Genomic DNA, 25,000 nt, shown 5'->3' with positions numbered 1-25,000 from the left:
TCATACACCATGTACACTGCGTCATACACCATGTACACTACGTCATACACCATGTACACTACGTCATACACTATGTACACTACGTCATACACCATGTACACTGCGTCATACACCATGTACACTACGTCATACACCATGTACACTGCGTCACACCATGTACACTGCGTCGTACACCATGTACACTACGTCATACACCATGTACACTACGTCATACACCATGTACACTACGTCGTACACTATGTACACTACACCGTACACAGTGTTTTTTAATATCTCTTTTATTTCCTGACAACATAGTTTTTTCATTTTTCCTCTTCCTCTTCCTCCTCCTCTTCCTCTTCCTCCTCCTCCTCCTCCTCCTCTTCCCCCTCCTCCTCTTCCTCCTCCTCCTCCTCCTCCTCCTCCTCCTCCTCCTCCTCCTCCTCCACTCACCCGGTTGATCAGCTCCCCCACCATTCCTGTCCAGCTGCCGTTGGGCTCCGGGGCTCCGTACACCCTGTCGTCCACCAGCTTGATCCTGAAGGAGAACTTCAAGATGTCGGACAGCTCCCGCAGCATGTCCACACAGAAGCCCTCGTACCGGTCATTACCACGGAGGTCCTGGTAGTTGGACTTATGCATCACGTACGGGTTTTCCTAAAGGGAAGCGGCGTCACACAGCAGCGGATTAAAAGGAGGAGCAACACCAACCACTGATGTCTAACTCTGCATACACTGATGACACACTACCAGTATGGTGGTGATGACGAGCGTCTTGTTAGCCAGCGTCTCCGACGCGTTGAGGTCCAGGGAGGTGGAGTTCATGACCAACGTGTTGTTGGAGTACCAGGTACCGATCTGTTCATCCAGGAGGAAGAGGAGGAACAAAGAGGAGTTAGAGGAGGTTCAGATGAAGGGAAGAAGAGGAAAGGACGGGATATTTAAGACGGAGATTTCTCTTGAAACAAAAGATGGTCGAGGACGACAAAGAGAAATAAAACCGCAAAGTGAAAGGAAAGAAAGATCGGACAGAGTAAGAGAGCAAAACAAACGGTAAAGTGTGCCAAGAGAGGCAGAGAGACAGGTGTGTGTGTGTGTGTGTGTGTGTGTGTGTGTAGGGGGGGGGAGGAAGCTGAATAATCCTCGCTGCAGAATCGATGGTAAAATCAATGAGGGAGGATCTGGCTCCTCTTGGCTCATTCTGCAGGTTTAGATCAGGTCATAAATAACGCCGTCAGCTGACCCGACACTATCCCGACCTCGTGACGTCACCTGACCCGCTGTCGGTTAAGACACTGTGCTGTCAATCCAGAAGACGATGAAGAGGAGGGGCCATCGTGATTTTAAAACTCATTTATGTTAGATGGAGTTCGCTTCCTTGTTTACCCAAAAAAACAACAACTGTTTCCTCATCTTGACTCAAAAAACCCTGACTGGATGGACCGTCAGTGTAGCCGGTTGAGGACCTTCTTGTTGACAACACTGATGGTTCTTAAAATGTTGCGTACTCTTGTTAGCTTCTCCCCATTACCAACCCTCCAGCTTTAATTAGGGAGGTAGATGTGGTCCCTTTGGACAGAGCCATGCTAGCTGGCCTGTTGTGTTAAAGTCTTGATGAATAAATCAAAGTGGGAATCTCCACCACTTCATTACTTTTTTACGGCCATCGAGGTCACCGGAGTTGATTTTTTTTTCTGAGGTCATAAAGCAACACCAAGCCAAATTGGGAAAAGTCTGTTTAGCATTGATTATATTTGATGAATGAAAGAAAGAAGCGAGGAATTCTCAATTTTCGGACGCTGCAGCTACTCGCTAGCTTAACCTGATGACTTAACCCCTGACCTCTTTATGGCCCCCCGGGTGTTTCTCCAGGATCTTCAGGGTGTAATTGGTTCTCTGGCCTTTGCTGTTGAACTCGATGTGACCCGTCAGACCGTCGTACTCCACCTGATGAGACAAACGGAGAGAGAGAGAGAGAGAGAGAGAGAGAGAGAGAGAGCATTAAATGTCAGCCGACAAGCTAAAAGCAGTTAGCTAAAACAAGCTAGTCCAAAGAGCTAAGTTTGTGGAGAAAAGCCAAGTGGATTATGTAAAATGTAAGATTATTGGCGAAAGCGTTAAGAGGGTTGCGCTGCTTTCACTGATGTTGAGTCTGTGAAAAACTTTACATGTTTAGTTAAATCAAAGTGAATGTCGCCGTTTTAAGAGGAGTATTTAAGACCCGGGTCGATAAATACACTATCACTCAACGTTGATGGTGACAACACAACGTTATCATTCATCCCAAAATATAAATGATCTTTACTTGGCTGCAGCATGAGCAATGATGATCCACTTTAAACTGTGTGGTCATGAATAGTGTGCGAGCAACAACAAAAAAAATGGAGCAGAAGAAAAAGTAGAGCAGACAGAAACACAGACAGCTCAATACAATTCAGGGACGGAGCTGCTGCTGGTGTGTGTGTGTGTGTGTGTGTGTGTGTGTGTGTGTGTGTGTGTGTGTGTGTGTGTGTGCCTAACCTTCAAGGGACACATTTCAGACTGAAGACCAGTTGTCCAATTGGTGTAAAGCTGATTGTTGGGTCAGTGGTGAAGGTTAGGATGAGGTAAGTAGTCTATGTAATGTCCCCCAAAAGAGACATGAGTAAACATGTGTGTGTGTGTGTGTGTGTGTGTGTGTGTGTGTGTTTACAGGAATGTGCATACGAGTGTGAGGTTTGTGAGAGACATGTGCAGTCAAGCGTGCATGTTGTGCCTGAGATGAGTCGTGTGCAATTGAGAGCACATGCAGTATGAATGAATGTGTGTGTGTGTGTGTGTGTGTGTGTGTGTGTGTGTGTGTGTGTGTGTGTGTGTGTGTGAGAGTGTGTGTGTTTTACCCATCTTGTGGGGAATCTGATTTCACAGCCACATTGTGGGGACCTTGCCTTATTTTGGGAAACAAAATGGAGACAACTGCACATCCCCATAACGTTCATCGCTACATATTAGGATGAAGACCTGGTTTAAGGTCAAAGTGAGGTTAGGGTTAGGATGGTAGAAGATAGGGTTCGGGGTTAGAGTCTCCAGGAAATGAATGTAAGTCAATGTAATGTCCCCAAAACTGTGTGTGTGTGTGTGTGTGTGTGTGTGTGTGTGTGTGTTTGTTTGTGTGTGTGTGTGTGTCTTAAGATGAATTAGATCCCAAAAACTATGTGGCAAGGGAGGGAGAGAGAGAGTTACAGTTAGAGAGAGAGAGAGAGAGAGAGAGAGAGAGAGAGAGAGAGAGAGTTACAGTTAGAGAGAGAGAGAGAGAGAGAGAGGTCTTTGGTTGCTGCCAAAAACAGTGTAGAGATGATGAAGTGATGCATTGAGAGCAACAAAAACAGTACAGAGAGAGGGAGAGGGAAAGAGAGAGAGAGAAAGAGAGAGAGAGAGAGAGAGAGAGAGAGACAGAGAGAGAGAGAAAGAGACAGAAAGAGAGAGAGAGAGAAAGAGAGAGAGAGAGAGAGAGAGAGAGAGAGAGAGAGAGAGAGAGAGAGACAGAGACAGAGAGAGAGAGAGAGAGAGAGAGAGAGAGGTATCCTCAGTGGATGGAAAGAACAAGAAGTGGCAGACGGACAGAATCGGGGAGAGAGGAGGACGAGAATAAATGAAATGAACATGGAAATGAAAGGAGCAATAGGAGGAGAGAGAAAGGGAGAGAAGCCAGAAGAAATAAAAGAGATGAGCGTTTTTTTATCCGACGCCTTCATCAGCAGGACGCCATCGTTTGTCTTCTAAAAACTGCTGCAAAAGTGATCAACGTGAACGTTTACTGCCTGTTTATAAAACAAGATGGCGGTCACGTTAAAAGAATGGCGACATGTCAAAGTCACTCTGCTGACCCATCCATCCACCTTAAGCTCCGCCCTTTAAAGGTCTGAGGCTCTGTAATGACATCACTTCTACCTTTGTGTTCCTCAGAGACAGCAGTCCCTCTGAAACCCCGACACACGTCGGCGGGATGGAAAAGCACGGTATCGCCAAAACTACACCGTTTATCACAGCCAGAAGCTGTAAAACCTGTCACCATCATCAGATGTTCATCTTTCCGACGGTCCTCAAACACGTCATGTGTGACGAACGCTTCCATCGGAAAAAGCAACCGAAACTAAGCTTGAAATTGTGACATTTCACGTCTCATTTACAATGTCGCACCAAATAAATCGTTTGCTCAAACCAGATCCTGTAAAAATTCTACAGCGCAACTATGAAACCGCGACTGACTTGACACAAATTCTGTGAAACTTGGACTGAACTGCTGCTGAACACAGAAGTAGAGGTTGTAAAGATGTCAATAGTTTAATGTATATAACAATGTGGAGACTATTTTTTTCCAACATTGGTAAGACCTGTGGACACTTGAAAACATGTTGAATACATAGATTCCTCGTCTATGCGGGAAAAAAAAATTAGCTACTGGGACAACAAACTGTCAGCCAGAAGACTGACCCGCCAAACCAAATCCAACTGTTTTTATCTGTGGAGAAGAGAGTGAGCACAAAGGTTTCCCAGAATGCCAGAGTGTTTGCGTGTTTACCATGCGTAGGTAGTTCATGAGGCTGGTTCCATGCTGCCAGATGAGCGGAGACGTGCAGCTCAGCGGCTTCACCCCGATCTCCTGACTGCGGTTCAGCTCCCGCACGGCGCTCACCACCACGTGAACCGCGTCGAACATCAGGGCCGACGACAGCTGCAACACACAAAACAACAAGAAACACAGTGAACCCGCCTGTGAAGAGCCAACTGTCTTCTAACCACTCTGTCATCTCGGACTGGTGTACTTAGTCTCGTGAACCACCAGCTGGTGGACTCGGAGGGGCTGTGGCGGCGACTGCTCCCCTCGGTCCTCCCATGTTCGAAAGGAATGCAAAAGTGCCCTATTTGATGCCCCTATCGTAGATAAATACGATGAAGTTTCCTCTAGGGGCCCTTACAATAGATACAACACAATAAAGCCCTCTATGGTACCCTTCAGGTGGAGAGAACACTTGATGCAGGGCCTTGTAGGGTGCCATCCCAGAAGAGAAACCATGATAATGTGTCCTCTAGGTTGCCCTTCCAGTGGAGAAAACATGATGACGTGCCCTATATGGTGCCATTCCGGTGGTCAATACATGACAAAGTGCCCTCTTGGATGCCCCTACGGTAAATGAAACATGATAATGTGTCCTCTAGGTTGCCCTTCCAGTGGAGAAAACATGATGAAGTGCCATCTTGGACGCCTCTATAGTAGATGAAACATGATAAAGGTTCCTCAAGGGTACCCTTCCAGTGGAGGACACTTTCTGTGTTCTGGTGCCCCACCAGCACACAGGCAGCTGGTGGCCTTTCTATCATTTTTGGCCGCTGCCCTTCAGGCAGCCTCAATCTGCCACTGGAACCACCAACCAACAGCAGCTTGAACTGGTGCAAAAACTGTGAAGTTATGCAAGCGTTGCACACTTTCTTAACTATAAACTGCGGTTATCCTTGGATGTAGACATGGAACCAGACGATCTTCCCATTGGAGTGCAGTTTGTGTCCAGCTGATGATCTAATTCACTGTCCTTTTCGCTCTGGTTTGGTCTCCACCACCTCCTCCTGAGCTAAACAAGTTTGAAAAACTCCTTAGAGCTGCAGAGTTGGCGATTATTCTGTCACTTTAATCTCATATTGCTCATATAAACAAACAGGCGAGGACGTCGGGAGTAACGGCAGAAGAATGAGTGAAGCGCTCGCGCTATCAGCGGCGTTCAGCGCGCGCCGCGTAACCGCTCAGCGATGCTATCGGAGGCCGACGCTCTGGTCTGTTTGGTCAGTTGTCAGTCAAACTGACACTCAAGAGGGAATCAGACAAAGAGGCAGAGCTGCACAGTCTGTCGACGGCTGATAAAAAAAAAAAAAAAGACGGATGTATGACTTAGTGTGATTGAAGTTCTCTCCGAGTTGATAGTTTCAGGGCTGGATGACGATAAGTAATTACAGTTTGGAGACGGAACGATTGAGGGGGGAAGACAGGGAAAAAACCTGTTTCCTCTAGTTCACATATGAAGCGGCTTTAAGCAAACATACCGCGACTTTCAGGTGACCAAACTACGTGTCAAGATAATATCTAGTACCCTCATTTAATATGTATCATCTGTTCAGTGAGTAAATTCTGTAACCCTGAACGTTATGCTGCCTCCCTGTTAGAGGGCCGTGGTGTTTCTGGGAAAGTCGGAGACGGTTTTGAGGTCTTCTTCTCTAGAATATGACCGGGAAGAGTTGAACGTTCCATCAACCCACATCGCTTGGTTCACGTTCTGGAAAGATGGTGGTTAAAGTTAAAAGGTAAGAACAGAAGGAGTGGATCTGGTCTGCGCTACCTTTGTCAAGGTTGGAAGGAGTAATAAAGTTTTGCCGTCTTTGTTCGAACGACGGAACCTCTGTGTTGTTTTACACTTCAGTGTTGGTTCTTGAATGTGTCCGTTCCTCTCAACGCGATTGGTTGATGCATTGATGGTCGTGCGGATTAATCGCATTGGACAAAATGCCCTCAGTTTTTAATCACGATTTTAAAATAACAGTTTGACGTATTGTGTAGGATTTGGCGTCATTTATGGTGACATTGCAGATTGCAAACAACTGAAACTTGTGCCAAGCATGTAGTCAGTGTTGGCTTTGTCCATTCTGGGCTACCGTAGGAACACGCCACTTAAATATTGACAGATATAGAATCAATCGGCGCTGACTTGAAGCACATTTCTCAATATCTGACCACCATCTTTCTCTGAACTAATCTGAATAAATGTGTTTTATTGTTCTGAACCAGATGCAGGATGTGAAAGTCCTGTTTGTTTGTTTATGACGCTTTTTATGCATTCTGGCACAAAGTACATGTTTTAATTACCAAGCCACAACACACACGCACGCACGCACGCACGCACGCACGCACGCACGCACACACACACACACACACACACACACACACACACACACACACACACACACACACACACAGAGTTAGTTTAGAAACCTGTACTTATATATGACAGGTTGATATGTTACGAGGACGATCTCACATTCACACACTTTTTGAACGTTGAAGGGTTACGACAAGGTGACCACTGTGACACCGATGTCGGTAACCATAGCAACTTGCTGCTGCCTGCGTGTGCACGGCGAGAGAGAAGGGGAAGGGAGCGAGGAGAGAGCGAGGAGGGAGCGAGGAGGGAGCGAGGAGGGAGCGAGGAGGGAGCCGCTGACTGGGTTCCACTCTGAGCAGCAGGTCGCTAAAAGGGTCTGGAGACTCGTTAAGTGGTTCACTGGTTGCATGAGCTCATGATTCATTTTCATATTAAATGTTATGGCTACAGTCAGGCCCCAAACACGCCTCCTCTGTTCAGCCTTCTTTCAGGAGAGAAACGAGGTGTTTTTAATGCGCTGGTCAATTTAGACCGTTACATAACGCCTCATTTACATATTTAAACGTCACATTTCAGAAAACTTGTGATACAATGAATGCTGGTGTTGATGTGAGTGATGAAGCGGTGAAGTTTGATGGTGATATCTACTAGTTCATGTTGTGACCCTCTTCACCTGGAGACTCTTCTAAATGTCTGGACTTTAACTAAACGTCTCTTTAAAGGAGCTTTTCTATCAATGGAGTTTTTCTCACACTCTGATCCAGAAATCTCCACTTCAGTAGTTCTGACATCCATCAAACTTCACACCTTCATTCCTCTCTGTGTGCTGAAGCTTTCTACTGAGGGCTTTGTTCACACACCACTCACACACTCATTTATACTACATTTACTAAATATAATATTTCAGAAAACCTGTTTCATGGTGATATCTGGAGTTATTTTGTTGACCCTAATCAGTGTAGATTCTCCATTTCAGGGGAAACATCAGGCTTCAAGCGCTCTTCATCAGATCATTAATTAACGAGCTGTAATAATCACAACAATAAACTTCATTACAGTCAACAAACAACCGTATTGATGATTCTTTCAAGTGAGTAAATCTGAGCGGGGGACGTTCTCTGCAGCATCTCCGGTGATTGAGACAACCTCCATTGTCATTACTATTATCTTTATTAATGCTGTCTGCTCGGGCCTTATTGCCTGCGCTGGTATCAGAGCTGCAGAATGATACAACGAGGAGATTGATTTGTCCTGACGGGTCCTTTCATTACGGAGGAGGAGAAAAACAACGACGGAGGATGAAGAGATATTACTACGGCTGCATGCAATCAGAGCTGAATCTGTTTCTTTCTGCTTTGCTGCTGTTGTTTGTGGGAAATGTAGAATCCAGAGTTTGGTGAGTTTCACCAACAGGATCTCAACGTCAGGATATCTCAGCCTCTGATAATTTGATTTTAAGCTTTTAAAAAAGGCATTTCCGAAAATTGCAAAATACTCAGATGCAAGTTTTTCACATCAAAAGCATTCATTCTGGCAGCGATGCAAATTTGCGAAAAATTTTTTAATTAAAAGTTTTGAATAGATCCTATTGACCCCGCGTCTGTCAGCCTGTCTGAGGTAAGCTGTTGTATAGTTTAAGCTACTTGTAGATATTTTAGTAAAATGAGAATCTGAGTTACCTCTGGTAAACAGTAACAGTGTCTAGGGCTTTTATTGTGAAAGGAGTGGATCTGGTCTGCTCTGGTCTTTGTCAAAATTGAAAGGAGTAATAAAGTTTTGCTGTCTTGCTTCAAACTATGGAGTTTCTATGTTTGTTTTTTTACACAATAGCGTATGTTTTTGAATGTGTCCGTTCCTCTCAATGTGATTGGATGATGCATTCATTGGCGGTGCAAAAAAAGCACAGAATAATTATCTCAGATCTCGCTTTTTCATTGCTTAATATTTTCATTCTGTGTGAAAGTATTCATAAAAACATTGATGTGAGAAATGAATTGCAGTGATGAAAATGCTCCCTGTGTGGAAAAAAAGGCCTTAAATGATGATTTCAAAATAACAGCTTGACGTCTCAGGGTTGTGAATCCAACACATAAAGCTCAAAGGTGCAGCGTGTCGGAGGTGGAGACCTCTAGTGGTGAGGATGCAGATTGCAACCAACTGAAACTTCTCTCGTGTGACAATAGTCTGTGTTTGGTTCGTCCGTTCTGCGCTGCCGTAGAAACACGGCGTATCTTATTTCCTGGTGACTAAACACAAATAAAAAAACATAGCTGTGAATATTGTATCCCATTTCCATCCCTCCTTAATGTGACGCACTGTCCCTTTAAATAATATGTCAGAAACCCCAGCGGCTCTCAGGTGTGAAAGCCAATTTCATGAGATATTAAGATATCAGTGTCTCACCGCCGGTCCCGGGTACGGACTGATATCGCAGCCTTCCTTCCACGACAGGTTCAGGCTCCGGATGAACTCCAGGTAAAAAGGATGACTGATGTTCAGCATGGAGAAACCCAAGATGTTGGACTGATCGCCCACCACGTCGTTCAGCCGCAGCAGAGGGAAGTCCTGGAGAGAGAGAGAGAGAGAGAGAGAGAGAGAGAGAGAGACAGAGAGAGAGAGAGAGAGACAGAGAGAGAGAGAGAGAGAGACAGAGAGAGAGAAAGAGAGAGAGAGAGAGAAAACGTTTTTTATGATGTTGACTATGTTAGAAACTTGTTGAAACAGCTGGAGTTGTGAGCGGTTGAAACAACAACTGAGTGGGAAGGAAACACCAGACGAGTGAAGAGGAGGACGGAAAAACAAACCAAGGGTTTGATTAGTTTTCTTTTGCAGGTTGCACAACGGCAAGTTCCGTTTTTACATTCAAAGCAGGCTTACAGAGGAAAAAAAGAAAAGGTTTAAAAAAAAAAAAGATGGACATCAAACACCGGGGACCTTCAAAAGAACTTCAAATAGTCCTTGAAGACGAGCCGGTATCACACTGAGCTCCGCTGCTGAAACAAAACCAGAATCAAACTGTTTGCTGGGCTCTCGGAGGGGGTTTCGAACTGCTGGCGATGAAACATTTAGCTTCAGCTGTGAAGAGAAGAGAAAGCAGGAGGAGTCGTGTTTGAAAAACAGACGGCGTAAACAGACGGAGAACACGACTTCAACCTGCTCGAATCTGCTCCACGGAACATGACATCACTTTTAGTTTATCCTTCCAATTCAGGACCGCCGTGATAATGATAATGGGCTTTGATTGTTTTTGACTGCCGGTCAATCTGAACCAAATCAACATGGCCGCTCGTCCGTTTACATCACGGAAATAGTTCACACGGTCGTTGACTCCGTCTTCATTTTAGATTGACGGCCGTTGGTTTGAAGGTTTTTTTGGGGGACTTTCCAGAAGCGGCGACTCGCCATTCGTAGCGGTTTATTGGATGAGTAGTAACACAGTCTTGTCCCTCTCCCACGTCCCTGAATCAAATGTTTCACGGTCACCATTCACCTCTCAGTAGGTTGACTTGGTTCCATTCTCAGAGCTCTTTAAGGACTTTCTGATGCGACTCCTTCCTTTGGTTTTTACGCCGCAAATCAACGCACAACAAACTTGGATCGTAGCTCCTCTGAGGACACCCGTTCGTGTAAAGAACTCTCGATTGTTTTCCATCGACTCGTGTGAAGGACTATCGGGGAATAGTTTTGATCTATTTTGATGGTTCTTTTATAGAAATTGTCCTGATGATGGGAGAGAAAATGATTATGAATCATCGTCCAGATAAGTCAACAGAAATCGGACACCCCTACCTGTTTCTGTCTTTCTTTGTATCTTTTGTCTTTTATTATATTTATACTTTCAGTCACTGCCTTGTTGGTGTATTTGTTTTTTCTGTCGTTGCGATGAGAAGCATGTTCTTCTTGTTCATGTGGTTTTTATTATGTTTTCACTTTTATTTCTTTCCCCTTTTGATTCGTTAATCTAAAAGGAGTCCAAAGCGCCGGGCAGGCGGACTGCCTTCATCATCATTTTGGCTGCGTCTCTAGCGGGGTTAGAAATGTTCTGGCACAGAATCTATCTGCTCTGCAGAAACTGCCTGCAGAGGATGAGGAGGGCTGCCGGGTTTTTTCTCCTTCACCATCGAGGTCCAAAAAAAACCATCCCGAGCTTCAGCGCCAGACATCCGGCGTCTTCAGACCCTGGAACATTCTCTGTGCAGCTGTGAGTGTGAGGTTAATTTCTTCCACACTTAGTTGTTGCTGCCGTAGTTGTTGTTGTTGCTGCTGGTTTTAGTTGCCAGTTGCCAAATGAATTTCAGCTCCCGGGGCCAAGAACACGGTCAGACCGCCGGGCCTGCCAGCCGCGACAAAGAGCAGTTGGCCGGAGAAGGAAACACCGCGACGGTCTTCCCAGAAAAAGATGGCACTGCTCAGAACCGGACGCTCGTTTGATTCCATTCATTACGTTTCTTTCAGAGCGCCATGAGGTCGACTCTGGAGAACAATGAAGTGAGACTTAGACTCTCTGCTGCCTCGTTCAGAAAACATGACATCATACATCTGCAGAGGTTTTGATGACTCACTGATGACTTCACAGAGTGTAAAGAGTTCCTGACACTCTCCTTCAGGCTGGACGTTTAGATTCATGACTCAATACAGTTTTATAGACTGTGAACATGTCTCCCTTATGTTTTGCTCACCTCTGCCCTCGGTCTATTGGTCTGAGGAGCCTTTAGTCTGAAACCTCCCCAGGAGTTCATAACATGTCCTACTGGACCCAAAGGTATGAATCACAACTTAAATCGTAAGGATTAGTTTGACTCACGGCTCTGATGAGGATCGACTTACGAACTAACGCCGAGCTAAATGCTGACGTCGACATGAAACATGGTTTCATATCAACACGTTGACATTTAACAGGTTTAAACCTCTGAACCCCAAAAACCTGCCGGCGGGATTGAAAAGTTTCTCTTTAATAAACAAATCGCCAAAAATAAAAGCTGTAAAAACTGCCATCATTACCATTAGTACTACTGTTATTATCTGATCATGAGCCTTTACTTAAAGGGACTGTTCTATTGTGTCAAAACATTTAAAGTTCTCAAAAAAAAAACGACAATTAGCGACACATTTTCATCTTTCCAACGGTCCTTAAACACATCATGTGTGCCCAACACTTCCGTGAGAAAAAAATAACCAAAACAAAGCTTAAAAATTCTCATATTTCATCAAAAAGCATTTTATCTTACATTTAATATCTCGCCACAAATAGATCTCTCTCTCTCTCTCTCTCTCTCTCTCTCTCTCTCTCTCTCTCTCTCTCTCTCTCTCTCTCTCTCTCTCTATATATATATATATATATATATATATATATATATATAATTTATGCAAATGGCTATAGATTCCAGTGTTTTCCAATTTTTGTAAAATAAGTTCTCAAAGAGCTTGATTCATCAGCCCTAAACACAAAGTACAGCTGAGGCTGACGGGAGCATCGCTGGTCGCAGGTGTCGTGTGATTAAACGTCGGCCTGACGGTGGCGCTGTGCGGTGGAGACAGACGGGACAAACGTCAGAGGCCGGTCGGGACGCCGTCGTGCACACACAAACAGAGGAGCAGGTCCAGATGGCACCGCTCTGGAGGAAACGTGTGATCCTGAAGTCAATTAGCTGAAATCTAATGAACTTAATCTAATGTTTGCTTTGACCCTCATTATACACACACACACACACACACACACACACACACACACACACACACACACACACACACACACACACACACACACACACACACACACACACACACACACACACAGTATCTACATGGAAGACACATCCTCGGCTCATTTTCTGTCCGGTTCAGTTCAGCTGCTGCTGCTGAAGATGATGAAGGTGAAGATGATGATGATGATGTACAGGCTCCCTCATTGCTCATGTTCAACTATTGATTAGTGCGTCTTTCAGAGATGTTTCACTGCTCTTAAACCAGTCTTCATTAAGACATGTAAAGAGGCGTTAAGGAAAGCGCACAGATTATTTCCAGCTTATGTTTTCTTATTTTCCACAAAGCGTTGAACTCGACACTCCGTCTGAAGCGTCCCGTCACAGTCAGCAGAGCGTGTTTAATACAAAGTTAAAGGGAGGTCGAACACAGTGCTGCAGGTGTACGAGTGTGTGTGGAAGTGGTGGAATCATTTTACTTCTGGTTTGTATCCAGGGTTCTGCTGGAGGTGTGTGTGTGTGTGTGTGTGTGTGTGTGTGTGTGTGTGTGTGTGTGTGTGTGGGTGTGTGTGTGTGTGTGTGTGTGTGTGTGTGTGTGTGTGTGTGTGTGTGGGGGGGGGGGGGGCACTTTCGTCCTTGGCTCGCGAACGGCGGCGTTTAAATCTGCGACGACAACGGTGTTTTTTGGAGATGGAGGAGAGTTATTATCCACGCAAAGTCTCTGCGCACAAGGGCGCGACATCGGACTGTGAAATGATAATGATGACAAACGGCTGCTGGACCAGCATGCATCTGTGATGAGGAGAGAGACGAGGAGGAGAGAGGAGTCATGGGTGAGGAGGAGATATAAGTAGGTGGGGGGGGGGGAATGAAGGAAAAAGAAGGCGGAGGAGAAAAGACAAAAAGTACGGTGTTTACAAAAAATTAAGGAGAATAGAGGAGGAAGGAAAGGAGAAGATGGGAAAAGGGAAGTAATTTAGGAAAGGAAAGGAGGGAGGACAAGAGCACAGAGGAGGGATGAATCAATAGGAAAGAAAAGAAGTGAGAAGGAAACTAAATGAACCAAATGAAAGATAAAAGGAAATGGAAAAGATGTCATAAGGACAGAGGATAGGAAAGGAAAGGAGAAGAGGGAAAGGAAGACATCAGAGATAAAGAGGGGATTTAGGAAAGTAAACAAGGATAGATGGAAGGAGGAAAGGAAGAGTAGAGTATGATTGAAGAAGAGGAGATTTAGGGAAGGAAGGGAAAAGGAAAAGAGGAAGACTTGAAAGCAAAAGGAATGAAGGAGATGAGGGAGGAGGTAGAGATTAAAGAAAGGAAACGAAAGAGGCCGAGGACGAAGGGAAATAAAGGAAAAGAGACAAGAAATAAAAGAAAAACTAAATGAGAAACTAATGAGGAGGGGAAGGTGGAGGACAACAACATGGACAAGCATAAAGACCAACTGAAAAGAGGAGAAGGGAATGAAAGGAAAGGAAATGAAGGTGATGATAGATGAGGATGTGGTGAAGGAAATTACAAAGAGGAAAGGAAAAAGGAGATAGGGAAAAGATAAAGGATGAACAGAAGGAAACAAGAAAGAGGTCAGAGTAAAAGAGGCTTAAGAGAAGGAAATAAAGGAAATGAAAGAAAATACATTATATGACAGTGAGAGGAGAGGAGTTAACTACAAAGGGAAGGAGAGAAGGAGAAACCACTGACTGCACCGAGGCAGGCGAGCATCTGTGTTCAAGAGGAGGAACAAAAGGAGAGAAGTAGAGTTCAATGGAGGACGAGAGTGAATGAAGACTCTTACCATGGTGGTGAGGATGTACTTGTAGAAGGCGGACATCATCCCCAGCTCGTTCGCCTGCAGGTCAGAGAAGAAGAAGAAGAAAAGCTGACATCAGCGCTGTGAAACAGGAGAGGTTCACTTTGTTCTGATGCTGTGAAGAGACGTCTAGGTCCAGCTTTAATCTGGAACGATCCGTAAACGTCTGTTATAATTAGAATTATCATTGTTTGGAATTCACGAGGATATATTTATGCAACCCAGACGTCCAAAAATGGTAACTTTCCTATGAATGTAGATGCAAAATGTCTCTCAGAGATACCAACCAACAAAACAACTGCCACAGAGAAAAATCAAACAGCTACAACGAGACACAAAGAGACGCCAATTAGCTGCAAAGACACACAAAGATATTCACAACAACTATGAAAGCAGCAAAACTACAAAGAGACACAAAACAACTACAAGTAGGCACAAAATGATCGCAAAGAGACAAAAAATCTCCCAAAAATCACAACAATCAGAAGCAAAATAACCACAAACCAACGCAAAACAACAACAAAAAGATGCAACAAAACTTTAAAGAGATGCAAAATGACCACAAAACAACAACAAAGAGACACAAAACAACTACAAAGAGATGCAAAAACAACAATAAGCAACACTTAACTACAAAGAGACATAAGACAACTACAAAGAGACGTAAAATGACCACAAAGAGACGCAAAACAACCACAAAGATACAAAATGATCACAAAGCAATACAAAACAACTACAAAGAGACACAAGACAACTATATAGAGACTCAAAACAACTACAAAGAGACACAAGACAACTACAAAGAGACGTAAAATGACCACAAAAAGACGCAAAACAACCACAAAGACATGCAAAATGATCACAAACAATACAAAACAACTACAAAGAGATGTAACACAAATGTAAAGAGACAGAAATGACCATAAATAGAGGCAAATTAACTACAAAGCCAGATAAAACAACTAAGAAGAGACACAAAACAACAGCAAAAGAACACCTGTTATGTGTGTCTTGCTCCTCTGTAGGAGAGGTGTTGGGGTCTTTTGCATGTCTGTCCAGGGTACAATTGTCTCATAATCCGTCCATGAGTCTGGGCTGCTGTAGTCAGAGTTCAAGCTTGCATCTCGTTGTTAATACATATGTTGAGTGTCTGAAAACGACTCGGTTAGCTTCGGTGAAACCTGTTCTTTGGGTTAAAATCACGACTCAGTGAAGGTTGGAGGAGTCATCGTTGTTACATTAAAAACATGGCGAAGGTTCTGGAGCGATCGCGGGCTTGAAAGGAGAAACAAAACATCTGCTTCCTGTGTTACCGTCTGCATGTTGCCTCTGAACAGCTGCTGCTTCACACCGTTCACATGCTCAACACTGACAAACTCTCCCAGCACAAATATGTTCAGCCAGACTGGGATTCTGAGCTGGCAGCCTTCTCAGTGAGGAGCTTCAGACGGACTCTGTCATGAATCCAACAGCCTTCCTGTGAGCGCCCTCTCCGCTTTGTTCTGCCTGCAGGAGTCGAGCTCTGAAGAAGACCAACATGACGGAGCCACCGAGTGCTTTTTTATTTAGCATTCTAAACTTCTCCGGCCCCCGAGGTCACCGGGCACCGAGTTAAAAAATTACAACCTGCCAAGAGCCGGTGGATTTGGTTTGGGGCTGTAAAAGGCGGATCGACAGAACCGGCCAGTTTGGCATAGTTCTACTGTGTAACCACCACAGAGGAAGAAAACACCACTGCTCGGAGCCCTTCTTTACTTTTCATAAGAGCGTTTACGGGCACTTTATTATTTCAGGTGAGGCGGGGAACCTCCACCACAACATGCTGCTGGAGACTCTAACATTTCTAATATTACATATACGTACATGTATACATGCATTAGCAGGCTAGCTAGTGACCGCTTCTACGGTAACACCGTCAAACGTCCTGACCTTCCTGAGGATGTGGTAGGAGATGGAGGCGTTGGCGTCGATGATGATGGTGGCCACTTTGTCGTCGCGGATCTCCTTCAGCAGCGGGGTGGGGTCCAGGCTGTCGTCCAGCATTCGCACCGACAGCGTCTCCCTGGAGATGAGGAAGCGGTGGACCAGCTCCTCCAGTCGCAGCAGGCCTAGAGAGGGAGGAGTCAGGAGTCAGGAATCAAGGGAATGGAGTGCGTAACAGTAGGAGACCTCACCTATATTCATAGGTAAAGGAGAACCAGCAGCAGACACCTAAAAGAATCAATATCAGTTTAGGTGTATGCTACATTTTGTATATTTTCAGCTGTTTACGTTGCTGTGAGACTGCTACAGTATACCCTCTCCCACACCAGACTCCATTGACAAAAACAGTCATTTTACCTCACAGAACACGGGGCGGTTACTGGTCTACCACGCAGCTTCAGTCGGTTTGTTCGTCTGTGCTCCTGTGTGACGAACTAAAAGCACAAAATAACACAAACCAACCGATCAAGGCGGCGGTTTGCCAGTAACTCTCGTTGTTCTGCAAGGTAAAAACAAGTGTTTTTTTTAATGGAGTCTGGTGGCTTTCGGCAAGATTTTTTAAATTGTTCAAAAGTAGATGAGAAAAGAAAAGACGGCTGCTCTTGGATCATATTTTTAACATTCAGAGCCGGTGGCCTCGTTGCCTCGTCTCCTCGCCTCCTCGCCTCCTCGCCTCCTCGCGCGGCCCTGACAGAAGCAGCGGCGCATCTCGTCTAATAGCCGCCATAAAGCGCTCGTCGGGACGCCGCTGGCTTTAAAGGGATATCAGCAGCGATCGCGGCGATAATTCGGGCCCCGTTAAACACCGGCCTTAACAAGACCAGGATACGGCTAAAGGCTGAGGAGCGTTGAAGCGGTGAGCCGGGTGGGGAAAAAACGGGACAGGGACAGATGAAGGAAAAGTGGAAGAGAAAAGAGAAAGTGGGAAAGTAGAGGAAGGAATCAAAAGATGGAGGAAAGGAAAGGAAAGGTCACAACAATGCTGTGATTAGTGAGATCAAACTCACAGGTTCCAGTGAGTTTAACAGAGTAATGTTCATCTACAACAGCTCTTATTCTACAGAGTAAGCTTTTAAAAAGCAGCTTTAGGTTAAAATCATTTTCAGGCATGACAATAACCATTTAGATTCCCAATAAGTGACCAGTATGTCCAAATAACACCAATGTAAAATATTATGATAAATTAAATCAAGAACCACCAATTTGGCGATAGCTAGCTAGTAGCAACTAGCTAGCAGCAAAACAGATTCCCTCTCTAGATGAACTATTATTCTCTCTGGTAATCACAGACTGACTATAAGAAGTGGACGTAGTCGTGACGTTTCTCGTTGGTTTATGGACTGATGTTTTGAAGCCTCGAATTCGGCATTACGGCCGCCGCCATCTTTGTTTTTTGCAACCAGTGAACAGGAAGTGACCGTATCTGGACTGAGGAGGAGTGACGTAGAGACCTGTCAATCAGTGTGTGGCCCCGCCCCTAAATCATCCCCTCTTTATGGTCTGTTTGACTCTAAATGGACCATAATGTACTAAATGAACATCATGCTGTATTGAAGAAGACTGTAAACTAGAGATTGAGACCATAAACTCATGTTTACAATGTTTACTGAGGGAATAAATCAAAGAGAAGTAGAGTCATTTTAGACTAGACTTCTATACAACAACACACTCTTTACTTAAAGACTCACACTCTGCCTTGGCACACACGAGGCTGGCCGTGGGGTAGCCGAAGGAGTGCAGGATGGACCCGATGGCCAGGCTCAGGTCCTCGTTGCTCGGGTAAAGAGTCACCGAGGCGAAGCGAAGGTACGGTAGCTTCGGGGTTTCCTCTGGACCGATCTTTACGTGAGGGATCTGAGGACACGGTGGAGAGGGGGGGAGAGGAGTTATAAGAAGGAAAACTACAGGAAAAAGGAAAGGAAATGTCAACCTGAGGGTTTCCTTTGGGCCAATCGTCTCGTTGGAGCTCCAATGGATAGGAAAGTACAATAAAATAAAGGAAAAGAGAGAAAGGAAAAGGAAATTGGAGGACAAATGGAAATAATGGGACAAAAGTCAGACAAGGAAATTAAATGAAAAATGCAAAGGAAACAAGAAGAAAGAAGTAAAAGATTGAAAAGCAGAAAGAGGAGGAAACCATTTTTATTCTCTTTCTAAACCATCAAACCTTACAGGCTTTAAAGGAAGTTCAGATAACAGAAATGAAAGCTTTAATCAGAGTCTGACGCTCGCTGATAATCAAGTCTTTGTTCACTTTCAAAAAGAATATCTGAAGAGAGAGCAAAGCCCAGATCGTCAGAGATATTAGAAAAAACAGTGTTTCCATGAGAGTTTGTGTTCACCTCCACTCAGATGAAACATTCACGGCAGACGATTTATGGATTTTTCCAAGAGACGAAAAAAGGGAAAAAGTAGCAATTTTAGCATTTTATTTGAGAAGAGGAAAAGTGCAGAAGTGACCAAATGAAAAGGGTTCATCCTCTGGGGAGCATGAGCGTCTGTCATTTGTCTCTTTTATGAGCTTTTACGTTGTGATCCTAGTTAGGGTTGTAAGTATTTTGTTGCCTTAACCAAACTAAGTTTCACGTGAGGCAGGGAGTATATTTTGAAAAGACTGTTTTCAGTGTTGCTGGACTTCAGTAGGAAAACTCACAAAAAATGAGGAGTAAGACATCCTTCAAACCGCTGTTTGACGATACAATGGATCAATGCCGTTGAAAGTACTGAGTTCGATACTTAACCCTGGTGGTCGTACCCTCTGATGAACTGCTGGGTGCTGAATGCAGATGACTTGTCATTGTACGTCAAAGAGTCTGAGAGCCTTGTTAACATCAGAGCTTCAGTTTAGTGATTTATTAACCTGAGCTCTGACCTGCAGAGGTTTAAACGGTAAACTGTAATTAGCTCAGCTGAGCTTCGTTCTGATATGCAGAGCTTTTATTTTTAAATCCAAAGCAGAGAATCCAATAACAGCAGACCTGTCAGGCTACAGGAGAAGATATCTGGACGCTTACAGGCTTAGCAGAAGATGGAGATGGACTTCACGTTGATTCACTCAAGAAGCAAAGTGCCTGAGCACAAGTTAAAGATGGATTTTAACATCCGAGGTGCCATAACTTGGAACCAGATGTGACTCACCTCTTTCTCCCCACAGATGTGACTGATGGTGGACCCTGAGGCGGGGCTGGAGGCGGGGCCAATCACTGAGACCACGCCCTTGGGCAGGATCTGACACACTGAGAGAGAAAATAGCAAAAAAAAAAAACAGAATCAGAAGTTGAAGCTGCATGAACAGAACTTTCTCTTTGATGCAACTGGAACCAAACACTGAAGACATCAGCAAAACATCTCTTTTAGCTCCGTTTTGGGTCTCCACCACCTCCTGAGGGAAACATCTGTCGCTTTAGCTGCTAAATGCTAAACTATGTTCACCAGCGAGGGCCGGACAGATACACAATTAACTGAACCTTTCCCATAATGATATTTGTATTTTATATGATATAAAAATATTGATTGTAGGCGTGAATTTCATATATTTGTGTTCATGGAGAACTTTTCATTTCTAGGTCAGTCTGCATACGACCTCAAAGAAAGTCAGCCAATCAGAAGTACAACATGATGCACTGTGTCATTGTTTATTCGTGTGCGGTTTGATATGAACGATGAAGTCGATCGTGCGTATCGACCTCTTTTCTTCTTCAAACTGGAGCCTCTCTCTCGTCTCCACGTTGGCAGCTTTGAACGGAGTCATCAGAGGACACCGACAACGGCTGCCAAATGCAGTGTTTGTGTTATTAAGAGAGGAGGAGATAATTACGTGCTTTTCATAGTCTCTCTGACAGAAACACGGGAAAAAAACAAAAGATGCAGCGTGTAGAAAAAAGAAAAAAAGGCGTTGAGGTCATATGAGCTGCTTCAGAACGGAACAAACAAAAACAGCAGAAACTAAAATAGTGACTATAATTTTTTAGTCAGGTTTTTGGATTTAAAACAGAAACAAACGTAATTTGTTTCTGTACGAACGGATCAATCTGGATGTTTTCATTCTGGAAATGCACACAACACACTGTCTGTCCTGTACATTCTGTGCCAACTTCCTCTCTATCTGTGTCGGAATGTGTGTGTGTGTGTGTGTGTGTGTGTGTGTGCGTCTTGCTCTGCTCTGACAGAAAACATTAACTGCCTCTCCATCGGGAAGTATTTTTTTTTTTTTTTTTTTTCTGCGCCGCCGGCAGTTCCTAATCAATAAACATCCACAGCAGCTGATGGTGCAAAACGCTACGAGCGCTCCGGTCACGATGACCTCGCTGCACATGGTGAACGCGTAGAACCCGTCCTGACCGTAGAACCCGTCCTGACCGCCGGTCCCAACATGCTCCAGCACAAAGAGATGACTGTGACACAACTGAAAACACCATGGGGTCATTTAACAATGTCTTCATTTTACATTGTTTAACGTCATTTTAGTCTCTTGTTTTACTGTTTTAAAATTGTACAATTTAAATCTATTTATTAATCTTGTTTTTATTACAGTTATAGTACTATTACTGTTGTTATTGCTTTTAATACGATTCAATGACATTTCTATCGTTCTATTGTCTCGCATGCTTTGGTCTTAAATTGTTGAATTGTTCACACGGTTCATCAGTGAAGCGCTTTGAATTGTTTAATAACTTGTATGAAAGGTTCTAAACAAAAGTAAAGTTTGAATTGATTGATTTAAAGAATACTCCAGTAGAACGTTATTATCTAACACCTATTTAATAATACATATGTAGGGTTGAAGTTGGGTTTAATTCATCGGTTCAGTGTCCGACCACTTTAAATCTTCTTGAATTCATTGCAGCACCATCTACAGCAAAGGACGATGTGGATATTTTTCAGCACATAACGTCACTTCTTCTACTCGTCTTCCTGTTTTTAAAGATACAGCGTCGTTCTGGTTGCTGCTGTGTTTTTAAAGCTACGATAACATTCAGCCATGAATGTTGCCATAAGCTTTTATTTTGAAGTTCAATTTAGTCATTTCATGATTCAAGGTGTTCTTATAGACTGTGTGCAAGAATTGGACTTTGGTAAATGAAGCGTTGAGTTTCATCTTGGACTTTGTTTGTCGCCATCAATGCAGCTTTAACACGTGAAGCCACAGACCAACAAGCACATGATCAAAGTGTTTATTATATTGATAGTTATGATGAAGGATGCTATCGGCTAACAAAAACAAAGATTGTATCTCACGTTACATTTAGTCAGTGAGTGATCAACGGTGTTTGTGATTCATACAAAGTGGTGTTACCATTGATATCAATGCTTCAGCACCTCTAACTCCTCACAGTGAAGCCCGGTTTGAACGTATGGTGTATGTGGCGTTTAAAGTCCAGGTTTACTGAGAATCATTAGCACCTGCTGCCCTCTTCACCTGCCTTGTTAAATAAAGGTCTGCCTCACACACACACACAACGCTTCCTGCGGTTTACCTTCACTTGAAAATGTCAGTGCGAAAAGAGCAGCTGCAGCTGGAAGGAAAGACTTACTGCAGCGGCTTCAGGTGGAAGAGGAAGAGGACGAGGAAGAGGAAGAGGACTTACTGGTGTCAGTGGTGTCGTAGTGGGAGTCCTTCAGCAGCTCGTAGACGTCCACCTCCACCCTCGCCCGGGAGGAGCCCTCCATCAGGCTGTTGATGTTCTCCCTCGCCAGAGCCAGCGCCAGACGCTCACCTCGACCGCACGCCGACTGGTCATCCAAAATGGCCGCTGGAGGTAGAGAGAGAGAGAGAGAGAGAGAGAGAGAGAGAGAGAGAGAGAGAGAGAGAGAGAGAGAGAGAGAAGAGAGAAAAGTAGAGAGATATTTTTTGATTTTTAGAAAACCTTTATTTATTAAAACAACATGAAAGAACAAAAAATCTTGTCATGGCATCAAGAATGAAACAAAACAAATCAAAAACAAAAAACACTCAAGTTTGTTTCTCTTCACAGTGTTTTTAAAGGAGCGTTGAATATTAGTTCATCTCCAGACACACATGTTGCTTCATTGTTGCACCGTTTCTCAATGAAACCTGCATATTGTTCATGTAAATAAATAAAAACCAACAAAACAAAACTTGTCTTTGAGTTGCTCTTAGGCTGTGAGACCTTGGTCACCATCAGCTCTTCATTGTTCAGCTCTTTGTTGATCTTCTGAGCTATTTTCTTCAGTCTGTAGCCTTCCTTCACCGTTATCCCTCCTCTGTCTTTACTCCTCATGTGGGACCTGACAGAGCTGGAGAGCTTCTCTTTGTCAGAGAAGTAATCCTCCACTTTAACTCCTTTCACACTTTTAGTTCTCCTCAGAAACCCCTTTATCTTCTCCACACTGTAGTCTCTAGAGCCCCTACCGCTGCCAGCCCTGTGGTCAGAAGAGTCACTGTCGGCAGCAGAGTCCTCCTCCAGACTGGACTCAGGGTCTTTCTCCAGGCTGGACTCAGATTTAGCTGCTCCTCTGCTTCCTTTCGTTGCCACTTTCTTTGCCTGTGAGCTTCCATTGTTTCCTTCCTTTTTCCTCTTCCGCTGAGGGACATTGATCTGCTCCTTGTCTCCCTTCATGCCCACCTCACTTCCTGTCCTCCATTACTCTCCCTCACCACCTTTACCTCACTTGTCCCCTCCTCCCTCACCACCTTTATCTCACTTATCCCCTCCCCCCTCACCTCCTTACCCCCACTCGTTCCCTCTTCCCTCACCTCCTCAACCCTGCTCGTCCTCTCCCCCCTCACCTCCTTACCCCCACTTGTTCCCTCCTCCCTCACCTCCTTAACCTTGCTCATCCCCTCCTTCCTTACCTCCTTAACCCCACTCGCCCCCTCTTCCCTCACCTCCTTAACCCTGCTCGTCCCCTCCTTCCTTACCTCCTTAACCCCACTCGTCCCCTCCTTCCTTACCTCCTGGACCCCACTTGTCCCCTCCTGTCTATCTTGTTTGTCTCCTCTGCCCTCCTTAGAACCTTTCTGGTTTTGGTTCTGGTCTTTATGAGACCCGTTTTTTTCAGGACAGGGTCTGCTCTGATTGTTTCCCACAATTGAAACATTTAAAATCTTCAGTCGTTGCAAAAATGACGTAATCAAATTCTTCCACTGTGACTGTAAATAAATGACCTGAAATCCAAGGGGCAGATTAAAAGATTTAAAATGACTTGAAACCATAAGTGCTGGTGTTTTTATATAAAAACATATTGGCTGATCACATGTCTCATTATTCCATCATTTTCAGCACAGCTTGGTTTTCATTTCACTATTTCAACACCAGATCCTCCAGCACGCTGTCATTCTCTATGCTACTTGCCATACTTTCCATACTTATTTACGGGTCTGCCAACTATTTTAGTTGGAGCTGGGAGGAACTTTTCATTCAACACAACTTGACACTTTTTCTCCGCATTAGCATTTACTGTGTTGCAGAGGAAGTATTGCCCTCCAGCTACAGCACTGTGACAGCCAGAGGGCTATTTATATGCACCTCCTCATCCCAAAGACATTCGTTTGTCCTCATGATCCTACAAACGTCCTCACTTTAACACGCGCCGGCAGCCGTCTCGCTGTTTTGATGGTATATTTGGACAAACGATAACAAAAGAAAACACATTGAAATGTGATTCATGATTCATAAAGGATCCTGCATTCTGTCTAGACAAATGAATGTTACATCACCTTCATCATGTGATGTGTGGTTGAAGAAACATAATATCGGGCTCATTGTGAGGCAACACTTCATGCCTCATCACCATAAAAACTTTACCTACTTCTAAACATACTTATCTTTTAGCTCGTGTGGACGGGATTCATGGAGAACGAGGGAAGGAAACATACACTCACGAAACAAGAGATCTCACCGGCAGTGACGCCAAATCCCCTCCCTCACTTCCTACCCCCCCCCTACTTCCTGCACCCTTGCTCAGACCACACCCATCTTCACATCGGGCTACATCCACACAAATACGTCTACTAACTAAACTAAATCAATCTCCGTCCACACGGCGTTTCAGCATCGTTCGCGTCCATACGAGCACGCCTGAAAACCAATATCACGTGACTGTTCACGTACACTGGGTGTGGGGGTGTTGGTGTGAACAGGAAGTAGATCGGTTGCTTAGTTACAGAAAATGCTTGATACTTAAGATCTTCTGTAAACTCAAACGGACAAATTTAATGGAAAGTCTGTTTATAAAATGCAGAATTCAACTGCAAAACAGCTGCTAGTAAAGACAACAAGATCAGCAACACCTGTTATCCATGTTGAATTCACCTGGTAGACGATCGACAACCAAGGTTTGTTTGTTTCATTCATGTCGTGACCGCTAAAACCCAATCGAGTAGCGAACGGCCGGCGTCTACGTCGTGGTTTAGGAACCTTTTTCACACTAAACCTGCAGTCTCCAAACTCACCCCGTCCTTCGGTGGCGTTTCTAAACTCCTTCGTTCTCGGTGCTCTAAAACGTCGGATTAGTTCGGCGTTAAACGTGGCAAAGCGTTGGACTTATAGTCCTAGCTTCATGACTACATCTGGGACGGTTGTGCTGCTGTGGCAGTGACCGAATCTGTCCACAGACAGACCGACCTCACAAGGCGAGAACAACACAAGCTG

The 25,000-nt window shown here is 44.4% G+C and overlaps 1 protein-coding gene across 1 annotated transcript in view; it reads right to left on the bottom strand.

Moving 5' to 3' along the window:
* The window catches only part of LOC137868454 (glutamate receptor ionotropic, kainate 5-like), a 71,365-nt gene that overhangs the window by 35,497 nt on the left and 10,868 nt on the right, over positions 1-25,000 (bottom strand). The window contains exons 2-11 of the mRNA XM_068705241.1: positions 21,974-22,138; positions 19,524-19,621; positions 18,074-18,239; positions 16,332-16,510; positions 14,388-14,441; positions 9,291-9,452; positions 4,541-4,693; positions 1,822-1,926; positions 730-837; positions 433-636 (exon numbers count right to left, since the gene is read on the bottom strand). Of these exons, the coding sequence (XP_068561342.1) occupies positions 433-636; positions 730-837; positions 1,822-1,926; positions 4,541-4,693; positions 9,291-9,452; positions 14,388-14,441; positions 16,332-16,510; positions 18,074-18,239; positions 19,524-19,621; positions 21,974-22,138 (1,394 nt within the window). The remainder of the gene's footprint in view (positions 1-432; positions 637-729; positions 838-1,821; positions 1,927-4,540; positions 4,694-9,290; positions 9,453-14,387; positions 14,442-16,331; positions 16,511-18,073; positions 18,240-19,523; positions 19,622-21,973; positions 22,139-25,000) is intronic.

Source organism: Cebidichthys violaceus, unplaced genomic scaffold (genome assembly GCF_023349555.1).
Source record: "Cebidichthys violaceus isolate CVI_PGR_0920_01 unplaced genomic scaffold, fCebVio1.0.p SCAF_111, whole genome shotgun sequence".
NCBI lineage: Eukaryota > Metazoa > Chordata > Actinopteri > Perciformes > Stichaeidae > Cebidichthys > Cebidichthys violaceus.
Note: the sequence above shows the minus strand (reverse complement) of the source record. Positions and strands in the feature narration are given on the sequence as shown.